At 41.2% G+C, this 12,777-nt stretch overlaps 2 protein-coding genes across 3 annotated transcripts in view; one reads left to right on the top strand and one right to left on the bottom strand.

Annotated features, from left to right (window-relative positions):
* Positions 1-584: 584 nt before the first annotated feature.
* Positions 585-7,191, bottom strand: CGGBP1 (CGG triplet repeat binding protein 1). Of its 2 annotated transcripts, none has more exons than XM_027699824.1 (2): positions 6,197-6,301; positions 585-4,971 (listed from the first exon to the last, which is right to left on the bottom strand). In XM_027699824.1, the coding sequence occupies exons 1-2, from the start codon at positions 6,286-6,288 to the stop codon at positions 4,446-4,448; spliced, it is 618 nt and encodes a 205-aa protein (XP_027555625.1). In that variant the 5' UTR covers positions 6,289-6,301; the 3' UTR covers positions 585-4,445. The 2 variants fall into 2 exon arrangements, with proteins under 2 accessions (XP_027555625.1, XP_027555626.1); XM_027699825.1 differs by lacking the exon at positions 6,197-6,301 and adding an exon at positions 7,155-7,191 and having other exon boundaries at positions 4,352-4,971.
* Positions 7,192-7,561: 370 nt separating this feature from the next.
* ZNF654 (zinc finger protein 654) overlaps positions 7,562-12,777 on the top strand; it is a 31,949-nt gene continuing 26,733 nt past the window's right edge. Inside the window, exon 1 of the mRNA XM_027699769.1 lies at positions 7,562-7,707. Within this exon, the coding sequence (XP_027555570.1) occupies positions 7,576-7,707 (132 nt within the window). The 5' untranslated portion in view covers positions 7,562-7,575. The remainder of the gene's footprint in view (positions 7,708-12,777) is intronic.

Raw genomic sequence — 12,777 nt, forward strand, 5'->3', positions numbered from 1 at the left:
AGATGTCAAGCCAGGTAAGAATTCAGAATATGTAAGGAATCAAACCCACTCTGGATAATTTTTGATGGGCTGATTGATGCTATTTTCTCAATTTTTAGGAAGTCCCTAAGGGAGACAGAGATCAAACTGTGACCTTTTTGCAGTCACAATCCATTTTTACCATCTTACATTACACCTTTATATATGAGCTACCACATGTTCTTTATCCACTTTGTTGGCAAAATAAGTGATCATGCATAAATCTATCAAAAAGGAATATCTTTTTATTTTTATTTTTTTTAAGAGACTACTTTTCCATTGCCAAGTGAAGACCTTCTAAAGTAATTTTTTTTTTTACTATTGTTTTAATATAAAAATTTAAATCACTTACTCTGGTCTAATTGTTCCAACAGGAAATCTTGTGGCACTGCAAGTATTTTCAGCCCTACTTTATTATCAAATCATAAGTTCAGGACTTTTTATAAAATAAAACCATTTCTGTGGCCACTTACCATCAGCAAAACATCCCCTGACACCAAACCAGAAGTAAAGCATCTCCACTAGACCAAAAGAGACTAAGAGAATCATTACAGTGAGAAGCTTTGTTAAAAAAAAAAGATTTATTTTGAAAGTTAGACACAACCTTAAAATTGTACAAAGACAACAAGCACTCAAATTACACAAAGAGTTAAGTAGCAGTGAGTACAATGTGAATGCAACAGTGAGTCTTGCCTCTCTTTATATGTAAATATAGAGATTATCCTTGCCAAACTTCCAGCTCTTTTTTGTTTACTTTTCTTTTTCCTGAAAACCAGCTCATTATGCTGCAAAACCAGAGAGCATTTCACTGTTCAGAACTGCTAAAAGGGGCTCTGGCTAAAAATAGCCCTTCTATCATGAAAATATCCCATACTTTGCAGAACAAGTTCTGAAAAACAGATTTCCCTTTCATTATGTTGGATGTTTCACCTCCCCTAAGGACCTGCCAAATTAGAGGCTTCAAAATGATTAAAAATTTGGAAGCTTGCTCATGTTTCTTCATTTTCATTATTTTACTCTTTGAAAGTGTTTTTCCAAGGAAAGCATTTCAGAGTAATTTTAGCTGTGAGTTGGCTAAACTGATTTAAGTACATGGTCAGAGAAGAAAATATTTCTTCTTTTTATTTTTTTTTTTTAATATTACATTTAGAATTCAAATATATTAATAAAACCACCTGGCAAAAAGTATCCCTTATAGCTTGTCCCTACATATGGAAAGTGAAAAGCAGACATTGCTACCATCCTACCTTTACTTCTGAAGGTACTTTTCTTTGCAGGAAATACATAGAAAAATAATAATGCAGTGTTGTTGCATGGAGACTGATAACTTAATCATAGCCTCTGAGCTAGGATTTAGTGATTAGTTAGTTTAGATATACCAGAACACTTCTGCTGTAAATCTTCCCTCAGATCAACAGCAATTAAAAGGTTATTATAAATTAAATTTTATCCAACTGTAGCCACACTGGCAAAAATTATGCTCTAAATTTGAGTGTTCGCAGGACTCTGTTCCACAACTGAGTGGAACCACTCACACTTAATTTCTCTAAAAGTAGAATGGTCTTGATGATTTGGGTCATGTCCATGATTATAAACTTACTTATTCATTCTTCTTTCTAGGTTACCTGGAAGTGCTTTATTTTTCATTGTTTCACTCCACTATTAATGTTTCTTGCAATGGATCAGCATCTGGATTTTCAAAAAGCTTGTAAAATGCTGCAGCTACTTCTTAAATGAAAATGTCCCCCTACTAAGACAATGTCCTACAAACTGCTGGGTGGAATCAAGTTCATTCCACCGAAGATTCTGATGACCAACTTTTGGTTACAAATTGTCAGGAGTTGGTTGCCCATGGCTCTGCAATTCATGTTCCTCACCAGGCTTGTACTGCATAAAAGTAAACTGGTACTAGAAGAATTAATGAAAATACTTATAGAATTGCTCTGATTCTGTATATCTCTCTACAGAGATTGTTCTGTAAGCAGAATAAGCTTTTGAGAAAGTAAGTATTCTAATATTCCTTTGCCTTATTGAGAATGACTGGTTCTCTTTTTTAAACCAAAACTCTTGATGTTGCCAACTTCTTTATTTTTGTGTAAAACTGTAAAAGTAACTTCATTTATTTTTTTTAAGCTGCACGAGACCCTATTTAATGTCACCATTAAGCTTTTCAAAATGCCTGTCAGTTTGTCAGTCAAGGAAAAAACATACAACATTGAATCTTATACAAAATTGTTACGGGGGTGCAGCCTGAAAAATCCCACATTAGCAAAAACTGAGCTAACTGGCCCAAAATCACACCTTTTAATCATCCTCTTTTCTTCAGATGCTTTTGTTTAATGGAAGCCTGTTTTCTCAACACTTCACTGTCTTTGCTTCCATTGATAAGGTTTAAAAAAAAAATAAAAGATTAAAGTGAGAATGTTGTTTCACTGTAATGAGACAGCAGCTGTGAAAGAACACTTTCAATTATCGTCAGGACAGAAAAGGCTTGGCTTAAGAAGATTTACAGAAGAGTTTTAGCCCAAGGCAGCTCATGATTTCAAGCTAAACCCAAGCTTGTGCAAAAGCAAATGATATTCTGGAAGGCATATTTTGATAGTTAGGATTAAAGAATTGCTAATGGTATTTCTGTCAGGAGCTCTGGACCAACAACCAACCCAGCTCAGGGGATGGATGTGACTGAGTGTGGTCCCAGAGGTGCAGCAGTGGGCTGAGCACCCCTGGCCTGGTGCACATGGATGGGCAGCCTCCTGCTTTTGGTTTTGTCCAGAGAGTTTCTTAGCAGGACATGTAACACAAGTGCATTTCTTCAGAAGCTAAGTGCACAAAAAACCAGTTGTTGCTAAGTATGTAAGTCTCCCTCAGCCCAGCAAAAAAGACTGCTTTAGGAACAGCTTGGAAATAACTGCAGAAGCAAAATAATCAGGTTGTTTTGTCTCTTTTTAGCAATTACTGAGCATTGCTGGAAATATCTGGAATAAAAGAAATACTGTGAAATTCTGCTGGGGAAAGGAAGCTGGCTAACTGGCTCCACCCAAGGGAGTTAAAGCGTGTCTACCCCACTGTATCCACTGAGTGGGAGGATTTCTGTGCTACCAGAAGCTGCTTGGCACTTCTCTGAACCCAGAAATCTAGAGCAGGCAGAGGTCAGTTGTATTCCAGCACTCTGCACAATGCTCTCTCATTTCTTACAGAGCACTTGCATCCAGTGGGTTAGTTGGCTCAATTAAGAGTTTGGAGAGGGGAACATGATTGAAATTCTTCCTTTTCCCATTTTACCTTCTGCCAGTCCAACAGATGTGGCCATGGCACAGAGCAAGAAATACAGCCCAGGTCTGTAATTCCAGTATAGCTTCCAAGCATAAACACTTCCCTCCTTGCGCTTACAGGCACTGAATAGTCTTTGCAGCACCGATTTTAATCGCTTTACTGCCCTTGACCGAAAGGCTGATGACAAGGCTGGAGATGTCGAGGACCTTCAGGGAAAGATGGAAGAGTCTCTTCTCCTGTGCACAATGAAAAAACCTTCTCAACTCCACAATTTAGTGCCTCTCCCAGCCCCAATTTAGATTTTGCATCCTTAGTCCTGCTAGTAGGAAAAAAGCATTAACCCTCTCTCCTAAGAACTTGGTCCAGCACAAGGTTCATTTGCTAGCAGCTGCACTGCAAACCACACTCAGTTCCTGGTTTATCTACTCAGCTTTCAAGGATTGGCACTGAAGCTGAAGGGGCAACAACTGAGACAATGGAACAGTGATTTTAGAAATGCAGACATGGTGAACCTGCACAACTCCCAGCCTTGTGAGAACTGTGGAGCTCAGAGGTCAACACAAGAGACTGGCTATTCAAGCTAATGGATACATCCACAGTTGCACCAAACAGAGTAAGAGAGTATTCTAGAAGAAAAAAGGTTTCCTGTTTTAAAAGGTAAACCAAACTGGAGTAGAAAGTTGTAACAGTCTTCCCCCACCAGAGCAGTTACATTTTAATTAACCATTCTACAGTTTCTTGCAGTTCAAACGTGCAGCACCACTTCTTGGTCACTCAGGGACAGGATACCAGACAAAGCAATCCATCGACATCATTAACAATCCCTACCACACCATCTTCCACAGATATTTGGATGCACTGTTTAGGTCCTCCATCCAAGTGCCTTTTTCTCAGCATCAGTTACAGCTGGACTGGGCAGAGATCAGATGTACGCCAGGAATGTTCCCTACATTCGTCAGGAGTTCTGAAGTCCACAGCAGGGTCAGCAACAATCTGTGGCACACCACTAAGTCCAGGAATAGATTGTCATTTCTACAAGAATACAAAATAGCTTGTAAAATCAATATGTAACACTGTATATATGCATGAATATAAAAATAAACCACACCATCAATATGTAAAACTTCACAACAATGATGAAAACAGTTTCCTTCTCAGCGGTCTTCGGTGTTGATGAGCTGGTTCTCGTTGTCATACCCATCAGGCAGATAAGCCTTCCGGAGCTGCTCTGACTTGGGTATGGAGCTGCCGTTCTTAACGTGGCGGGACAGGAAGGCTCTCACAGAGGGATGATCAGCCTTCTCCAGAGGGATATTGGCTTCCAGGCACATTTTCACAAAGTCCTGGATGACGCTGGATTTCTCTGTCTGGGCAGTGCTGTTGCACTGCAGGGAGGCAGTGAGAGTCCTCTGCTTCTTCCTGACGTTCTGCTCCTCGAACTCCGCCTTCCTCTTGGTGTGTGTTTTGGACTTGAGGTGGTCGTTGATGGCAGATTTTCGGACGTGGTTCAGGACCACGTTGCAGGAAGTGCAGAAGAGTTTCCCTCCATCCTCGTGGAGCTCATTCCCAAACTCAGTCACACGGTCCTGAGGGGTCACGTACAGGGCAGTCTTGGAGCGGTTACGGGACGGGGCGGATTTCACTCCAAACCGTTCCATTGCTGCCTCCAACAAGGAAAAGCTGGAAAAAACCAAACTGTGGTCAAAGTGTGCTGAGGATGTCAACCAAACACTCCTGGATAGAGTCTATTCAACACCCAGTACAGCACTTTTTGGCATCTAAAAGATAATTAATTACATGGAAGATACACTTGTGAAATTGTTATTGAAAGGAAGGCTCTTCATTTTAAAATCTAAAGAAATTGGAGAATGAAGTTCCTTATGGGTCAGAGGAAAAGACTTTTGGTTTCTACAACTACAAAGCTCAGAACGGACAACCCTCAGAACTTAGAACCCTCAAACTCACATCTCTCCAAACTCACAGCCCTCAGAACTCTCAGAACCCTCCAAACCAAATTTGTTCATCACTTAAAGTCAAATAGAAAGACTTTCTGCTTTTCTTGAAGACATTTTTTTATACTTTACACTTTAGGACAAAGGATGCTTTCTTCTTACTATTTTCAACGTATTTGATGGTTTTCATTAAGTTGAGTCAGTATTTTTCTGTTTATTTCCTGAAAGTATTTATTCTGTTAGCAGAAGTTTAGTAAAAATTCATTTATTTAGCAGAAATTTAGTTGTCCAAATGGCAGGCAAGAAGACCATTACTGTCACTTACAAAAGCCAGTTACTCCTCCTTTCCCCCCCAAACAAAAAAAAAAGAAACCAAACCCAAACTAAACAAAACAAAACATGAGCTTTGTCAGCACTTGTTTGGAAACAGCCTTTGCTTTTGCTCCAGCTCAAACCACAGCTATTAGAGTGAACCTTAACTTGGAGCCTAAAGGTCCAAGGGGCAGCCTAATGGGAACAGAAAATTGCATATATTTCAGTGTAAAATAAGAAACTGTGTTTTCAAACAACTTCTCTGAGGGAGGTCACTGATAACTAAGAGAGTTGGACACTTTTAATATCACTCTAAATTACGCTTTATGTTGTCAAAGCAGGCAATGTCCTACTCAAGTGCACCAAAAATCAAACAAGACCTGTATGTCTTGGAGTAGCTGTGTAAATCTCAGCTAAGATAATTTAAGTCCTTTCAAAAATAAAATCAAGTAATAGCTCTGTTTTAGGTTTGAGGTTTTCTGATCAAAATAAATGGTCACCACATTAACTACCCATTTCCTTACAAAAAAAAGGAAACAAGTGTTAGAATCTTCAAGTATTTTCCAAAATATATATGTGTCTATATATATATAATTTTTTTTTTTTTTTTAAGAAATACAGTAGGTTGCCTGGCCATTTACCTATGGGCATGATGTACTTTCTCTGCACTTGTATTGTTACAGTTTGCTGTTGCAACGTTTTTAAAATAGACAGAATGCAGTTTCTGCTGCATTTTTGCTTGTCCTGGAGCTGAAGGAATAGATAATTCGGTCTTCAAAATTGTCATTTTTAAAAAAAAAAAAACATTGCTACATGGAAGAGATTATGATCTTCTGAAGAAAAAGAGACAAAGATCTTAGCCACTCTCCTAATTGTTTTTTTTGCTCTGTTTGTTACTTCCCTGAACTGTAAGCCTTGACTGGTACAGAATCACGCTACAGAATACATAATTCAGTCTTTATCTCTTCTTAAACCCTTGTTACATGAAGAGATTACAACCTTCTAAAAAAAAAAGGGGGTAAAGATCTTGGTATTAACAACTCTCCTAGTTAATTTTTTTGCTATGTTTGCTACTTTCTGTAAGTCTTGACTTGTACAGCTCTATAAAGACACACTACAGACACACTACAAAGATAAAGAACCTTTTTCCAGCATCAATGTAACTTTCTTCATTCTTTTTTGTTGTTTTTTTTTCCAAATCATGCCCACGAGTTTCCTAAGCAACAATTTTGTGAAATCAAGCAAAAAACGGGCCTTGACCCGACACAAACTTGTTGCTTTGGCTTCTGAAACGACGGCAGAAATCCCCCCACCAAACCAGGTGTTTGCACTTCATCAAAACCCGCAGGGATTCCGCGAGCGGTGACACACGGGATTCTGGGTGGGTCTGTTTTTCCTGGAGCCGGAACTGGACGCGTTCATCCCTCAGGGATCGCTCCCCGGGGTCACACCCGCCCCTCCCTCCCCGCCCCGGGCTCCTCGGAGGGCCCGGCCCGGCGCTGCCCGGGCCGCGCAGGTGCGGCCGGGTGTTGGCCGGGGATGCCCCGCAGCCCGTTTCGCACAGCCCGGTGCCCTCCCCGCCGTGCCGGGCCTCGTTACCCTCCGTCCCCGCCGCCCCCGGCGCCGCCGCCGCCGCCGCTCCCGCCGAGGCCCCGCCGGGCCGGGCCCGCCGCTCCACCACCCACACGCACGGCCCCGCCCACCGCGCCGCAAGCCGCGCGCTGATTGGCTCCTCGCGCTGATGGGCGGCGCTTTCGCCCAATGAGAAGCGGGCGGGCGGGTACGATGGAGGCGGGGCGGGGCGCTGTGGCAGAGGTGAGGCGCGACTGACGGGTCTCTCAGCCAATGGTCGAAGTGAGGCTGAGAGCTTCGCGCCAATCGCGAAGGGAAGGCGGGGCCGCGGGTGGACGCGCGCGCTGACGGACAGCTGAGTTAACCAATGGGAGCGCAGAGGGGCGGCCCTTCCGGCGGGGCGGGGCGGGGCCGGCGCGCTCGGTACGCGCGGGGCGGCGGGGCCGCCATGGCGGAAGACGAGAGCGACCAGGAGTCCGAGCGCCTCAGCGAGGAGCTGGAGGCGCTGGCGGCCCCCGGGTTGCCCCCAGGGCTGCCCGCGCTCCTCCGCAGCCAGTACTACTGCCGACGCTTCTGCCAGGTCAGCGCCCGGCGGCCGGGAGGGCGGGGGGGGGGGGCACAGCCGGGCCTGCGCGGGGTGAAGGGGCGGCCCGGGGTGATGGCGAGGCCTGAGGAGGGGCGGGGAGGCTCCCGGGATGAGGGAAGGGCAGGGAAGGGGAGGGAAGGCGGCTCCGGGAGCGGGGCAGGGAGAGGCGGGGGCGGCTGCGGGGACACGTGTGGGGCTGCGGGCAAAACCGCCCCGGGAACGGCCCCCGTACCTAAATTAAACCAGGCAATTCTATTATTATTTTTATTTTTTCCCGTTGGAAAGCAGCATTTTCTCGGTGCGGGCCCCGGAATTCCAGTGCTCCTCGCAGCCCCCAAAGTAACGAGCAACAACAGGTTGCTTTTCCCTTAGTTGTTCCACCAACACCTGCTGATGGAGCGTTGATTAGGCTGGGTCAATATAATAGGGGTTATTTTAGGTGGAATGTAATAGGGGTTATTTTATATAGGCTATAATAGAGGTTGTTTTACATGAAATATAGTAGAGGTTATTTTATATAGGATATGATACATGTTATTTTATATGAAATGTATTAGAGGGTATTGTATATAGAATTGCTTCAATTTATTACCTTTTTGGCTGCCACGATTGTTTTCTGCAATTTAAATAAATATGTTTCTATGTCGTTGTTATGTTTCTGTTTTAACATTCAGCGAAACATCTGTTTGAAGTATTTTTTACTGAGGTGTGTGCTTAATGATCTTGGGTGATTTTATAAGCTCGGGTGCTGCTCCCTAAGTCCACAGGTTGCTTTTTGAGGTTGCTGTTCCTTTTATTATATTTTCTTCTCTCCAGTGATCTCTGAGAACTTGGATGCTTGAGGGAAAATTGTGGAGCCAATGAAAGGAGAAGCGAATGTTTGTGGAATTGTGGTGTGAACTGCACTTGAGAGGAAGCACAGCCACGTTTGTTTACGTTGGCTGGTTGGAAAGGCATTTAATTCTGCTGGACACTGAGAGTTTTATCTTAAATTTTTCTGTCTGTGCTTAATGTGTGTTGTATTTCTTGCCTTAAGGACGAAGTTCAGGCAGGGTGATACCTTCATATCCTAATGCCAATCCCATCTCCCAGGTAAAACTAGGAATTAGTAGGGAATAGCAGAGGACAAGACCAGGGGAAGAATTTTCCTGTAAAATAGTTTTATCCCAGTTATTACTGGTACAGTATCTAAAACATTTGACCTTGACTTCTCCTGCAGCTTCTTTCTTGTAGAAATGAGGCCAAACCCTCTCCCCTACTTTGGTTTTGCTTTGAGTTGATGAACTCTCCACGTGGGCAGTGGACCTCTGAGCATGGAAAGGGGCTTTGCTTCTCTTCTCTTCAAGTTTTCTTTTTAACAATCCTCAGCTTAAATGATTCTGTTGAAAGTCAGTTAAATGAATGTATTAACACTTTGCAGGGATTTTTTTTGTTTGGTTGGTTTAAATTTGGCCTGGTGTGATCAGCAGTCATGTGCTCGCTCAGTATAATCTGAGTTTTGGTTAACCATGTTTTTAGTGATGGATTTTTCTGCTGGTTTAGCTACATAAATGCAAGATCTTAAGGGGTGTGTTGCTGGGAAAAGCTGTGTGACATTTGTGGTTTGACAACAAATGAAGTTGTTGTCAAAGAGAACAACTTGCCCTCATGAGATTGACAGTGTGGAATTATTTTGGCCCATAAACCCCTGTACATAGAGGGGGCTGACAGAACCCTCAGCCTCTTTAATGAGGAATGAAGCATATTCATATTATTTTTCTTCAGAAAATATCATGAAGTTTAGGTCATCTCTTTCTCATAACTTTTGTTGGGGGGAAAAACCCCATCTCCCTTAAACACTGTGTTGCTTTATTAGATTAAAATTCATTTCTCCCCCTCCCCGGAGGTCTTTTTAATGCAATTTTTCCTTTAAATCTAGTTTTATCAGAACCTGATGCTTTGTGCTTGTGTATCCAGATCTGAAGGACACATTTGGCTGTTGTGCAGATTTCCACCTCACTCCTCTCTGCACTGATAACACAGTTTTGCTTGTCTTAATAGTCATTTGGCACTTCCAAATGTCCCAGTTTGCCTCCTTTTTTTTGTCAGAATGTAGTTGTAGAAATAGTTGCTTAGTGATGGGGTTTGAACCACCCAAAAGGATGATTTTTATTTTTAGAGTACCGTCCCATTAAATCATATGGGGCGTGCTTCAGTCATAGTAGTGAAGTTCTTTGGAGTATTGCAGCTCAACTTCTTTCAGATAAATTAAATAACAATTAAAGAAGGCAGGATTATCAGAGCATTTTGCATAAATATACAATGTAATGATACAGGATCAATTGGAATGTGGCATCTCTAAAGCCATGTGTAGTTTTGGGATCTATGTGTTGTAGGTGTTCATGGTCACACAGAGTCATCCCAGCCTGAATCTTTGAAGGCAAAATGGAATAAAATGTTTTCTTAGGTTGTTCTTTGGGATGGATGACATGCAGAAAGCAAAAAAAATCAAGATTTCTGTGGCTGGAGCTGAAAAGAGACACTTGGAAGATGAGTCAAGTGCCCACTTTATGCATCTCACCAGCTGTTTCTGGTACTTTCTAAAATGTGCTGATGAGGCGTTTCTTATTTGAGGAGTTCCAAACCCCCTTGGGAAAAAGAACGAGGTCCCTGTAACTACTTTGTAAGTTTAATTTGAAAGGTTGTACCTGAAGAAACCCCCTCAGCCTAAACATTTGGAAGAGCTCCGTGAATTTCAGCTTCTGTTATGTGCCGAATTTTAAATTCTTCCGTGAGGTTTCTCAGGATCCAGAGCCATTGAGAGATTCCTGCCTGTCTGAAATACAAATGGGGAAAATGAAATACAAATGGTGACTTCTTAGTCTGAGGGTTGAGGGGGGTACTTTTGTAATTAGAAGCATGAGTTTCCAAATTTACTTGATTTGAAAACAAACCTAATTAGTGAGCTGGAAAATGGATGTAGTTTCCTTCATTGCACTTGGAGTGGGTACAGTTTTATCAACCAGCTTGATAAATATTCAGGATATTTTCTCCTAACGTTAAATCCTATCAAAATATTCCAAGTTGCTCCCAGCATTTCTGTAGTTGTCCACATGGCTGCAGAGCTGTACTGGATGTTATTTTATGACTGAAATAAATGCAAGGTGAGTTCATCTAAAGTAACAAAGTGATGCCATGAGGAATAAACACTTACTGTGGCATCAGTTTACAGCCTTCCTGAAATAAAGATTACCCAGTTTGCTTCCATTAATCGGTGGCATCTTGAGTCACTGCTGGAAAAAATAATTCCTGGGCTTATAAACTCAAAAGCTAAGAAGTAAAATTTAATAACACACTAGAGAAGATGGTGTTTCCTGGGTTTATTTTAGCAGACAAAATTGCAGGGGTGTGTGACTCAACTGGTGTCTGTCTTTGTGGTGATGGAGGTAGAAAAATATACAACTTGGAATGTTTGTTCTCCTGGTTTGAGGGTTAATACATTTCCACAGTTTTTGTTTTGTGTTTTCAAATAGTTTAAATACAAACTATTTTCACATACTTCAAATTTGAAAGTATTTGTCTCTTGCTTTGGACTTGAAGTCAATAACGGTTAAGTTGGTTTTATATTTTATTTAAAAACCCTCAACAAACCAAAATATCTCCAAACAAAACCACTCCAAACATGTAGGTTATGACAGACTTTTATTTTATTACATTTTGGACTCTTAGGATCCATATTTGATCTGCATACATCATTTTAAAGCTTAGCTACAAAAATCTTGCTCACGTGAGTAGTAGTGGAAAATGATTTCTTCAATATCTCTGAAGCTTTTTTTCTCTGAGAAGGCAGAATCTTTAATTTTTAACTATCTATTTTATGTATTTTATGTTTCTTGTACCTGCTGTCCTTTTAGTTTTACCCTGAGAAATTATCTCCCTGCTTTACAAGTGGGATTAAGGAGTTAGTATTTAAAAAAGAAACATTATACAAATATACCAATAGATTGTAGACATTTTTTGCTCTTTGTAGCATTTTTCTCCTTCTACTTCTTTGGAATTTCCCCACTGGACACTTTCAAACTTCTTGATGTTGCTACTTCTCCAAGTTTTAACACCTTTTCTTAAAGCATATGAAAATAAGCTTGGAAAAAATATATCGGGGTTGTAACTGATAAAGGAGTTGCAGCTTTTTATACCTAAAAAGAAGGATGTGGGTTGTATGATGGTTCTGTCTGTCTGTAGCCTTGCTTTTTCAAGTTAGAGAAGGCACACTTAGTGCAAAAATCAAAAAGTGAAGCCCTTTTGTTCAGACAAGGGAAAGAAATAATTGTACTTCTTAACTGAAACACATCCTAAATTGTGTTTTACTAATTCCTAGTGATGTGGATATAAACAGTTTTGTGTGTTCAGAAAGTTGTCAGTCCTTACTTTCATATTTCAATTCCTTTACTTAGTTGACTTTCATTTGGGGGGGGTGGGTGCTAATTAAAAGATGGGGAGGAATATTTCTAGTTTTAATATAAGTATCTTTCAGTCATAAATCCTACATAAAAACATTTCCTCCAGTGCTGCAGTCAGCCCAAACTGCTCTTCTCCAATCAATACATAGTTTTTGCTGTTGTACAAGTGGCAGAGTGTGACTGTACATGCCTTTTTAAACACCTAAATGTGCTGGGCACTTGAAACCCAGGCTGAGGGATTGTTCTTGGCTCAAGCAGGCTGAGGAAATGGTTGAGATTTCAGTGATTAAGGGTGGGGGGAAGCATTTTAGCTTTAAGGTAGAGCTTTGGCAGCAACTTGTCTCATAGGATGTGTCATGCTGTTGCTGGGTGATGTATTTTCTTTTGCCAGAAATGTGATTATGTTTGGTTACTCCTTATGTAATATTCACATGTGAATTGCAGTAAAAGTTCACATTTTTAGGTGAATGTGAACAGCCATTACTTATTTTCTTTCTACATAAAACCATTTTAAACTTTTACATGTTAAGTAATATTTTATGTTACCCTGAAATCTTCAGGCCTTTTCTACTCTCTGTTTGGATAATGAAATCCTTATTTGTAAGGACACAGTTTGTTTGTATGC

This window comes from Neopelma chrysocephalum, unplaced genomic scaffold (genome assembly GCF_003984885.1).
Source record: "Neopelma chrysocephalum unplaced genomic scaffold, ASM398488v2 Primary Assembly neopelma1_141, whole genome shotgun sequence".
NCBI classification, from domain to species: Eukaryota; Metazoa; Chordata; class Aves; order Passeriformes; family Pipridae; genus Neopelma; species Neopelma chrysocephalum.

Coding starts and splice junctions, on each gene's coding strand:
- CGGBP1 (XM_027699824.1), bottom strand. CDS start 6,288: ATGCAGCAGAAACTGCATTCTGTCTATTTTAAAAACGTTGCAACAGCA. Junction 4,972..6,196: donor AAAGTACATCATGCCCATAG/GTAAATGGCCAG, acceptor GGTTTTTTCCAG/CTTTTCCTTGTTGGAGGCAG.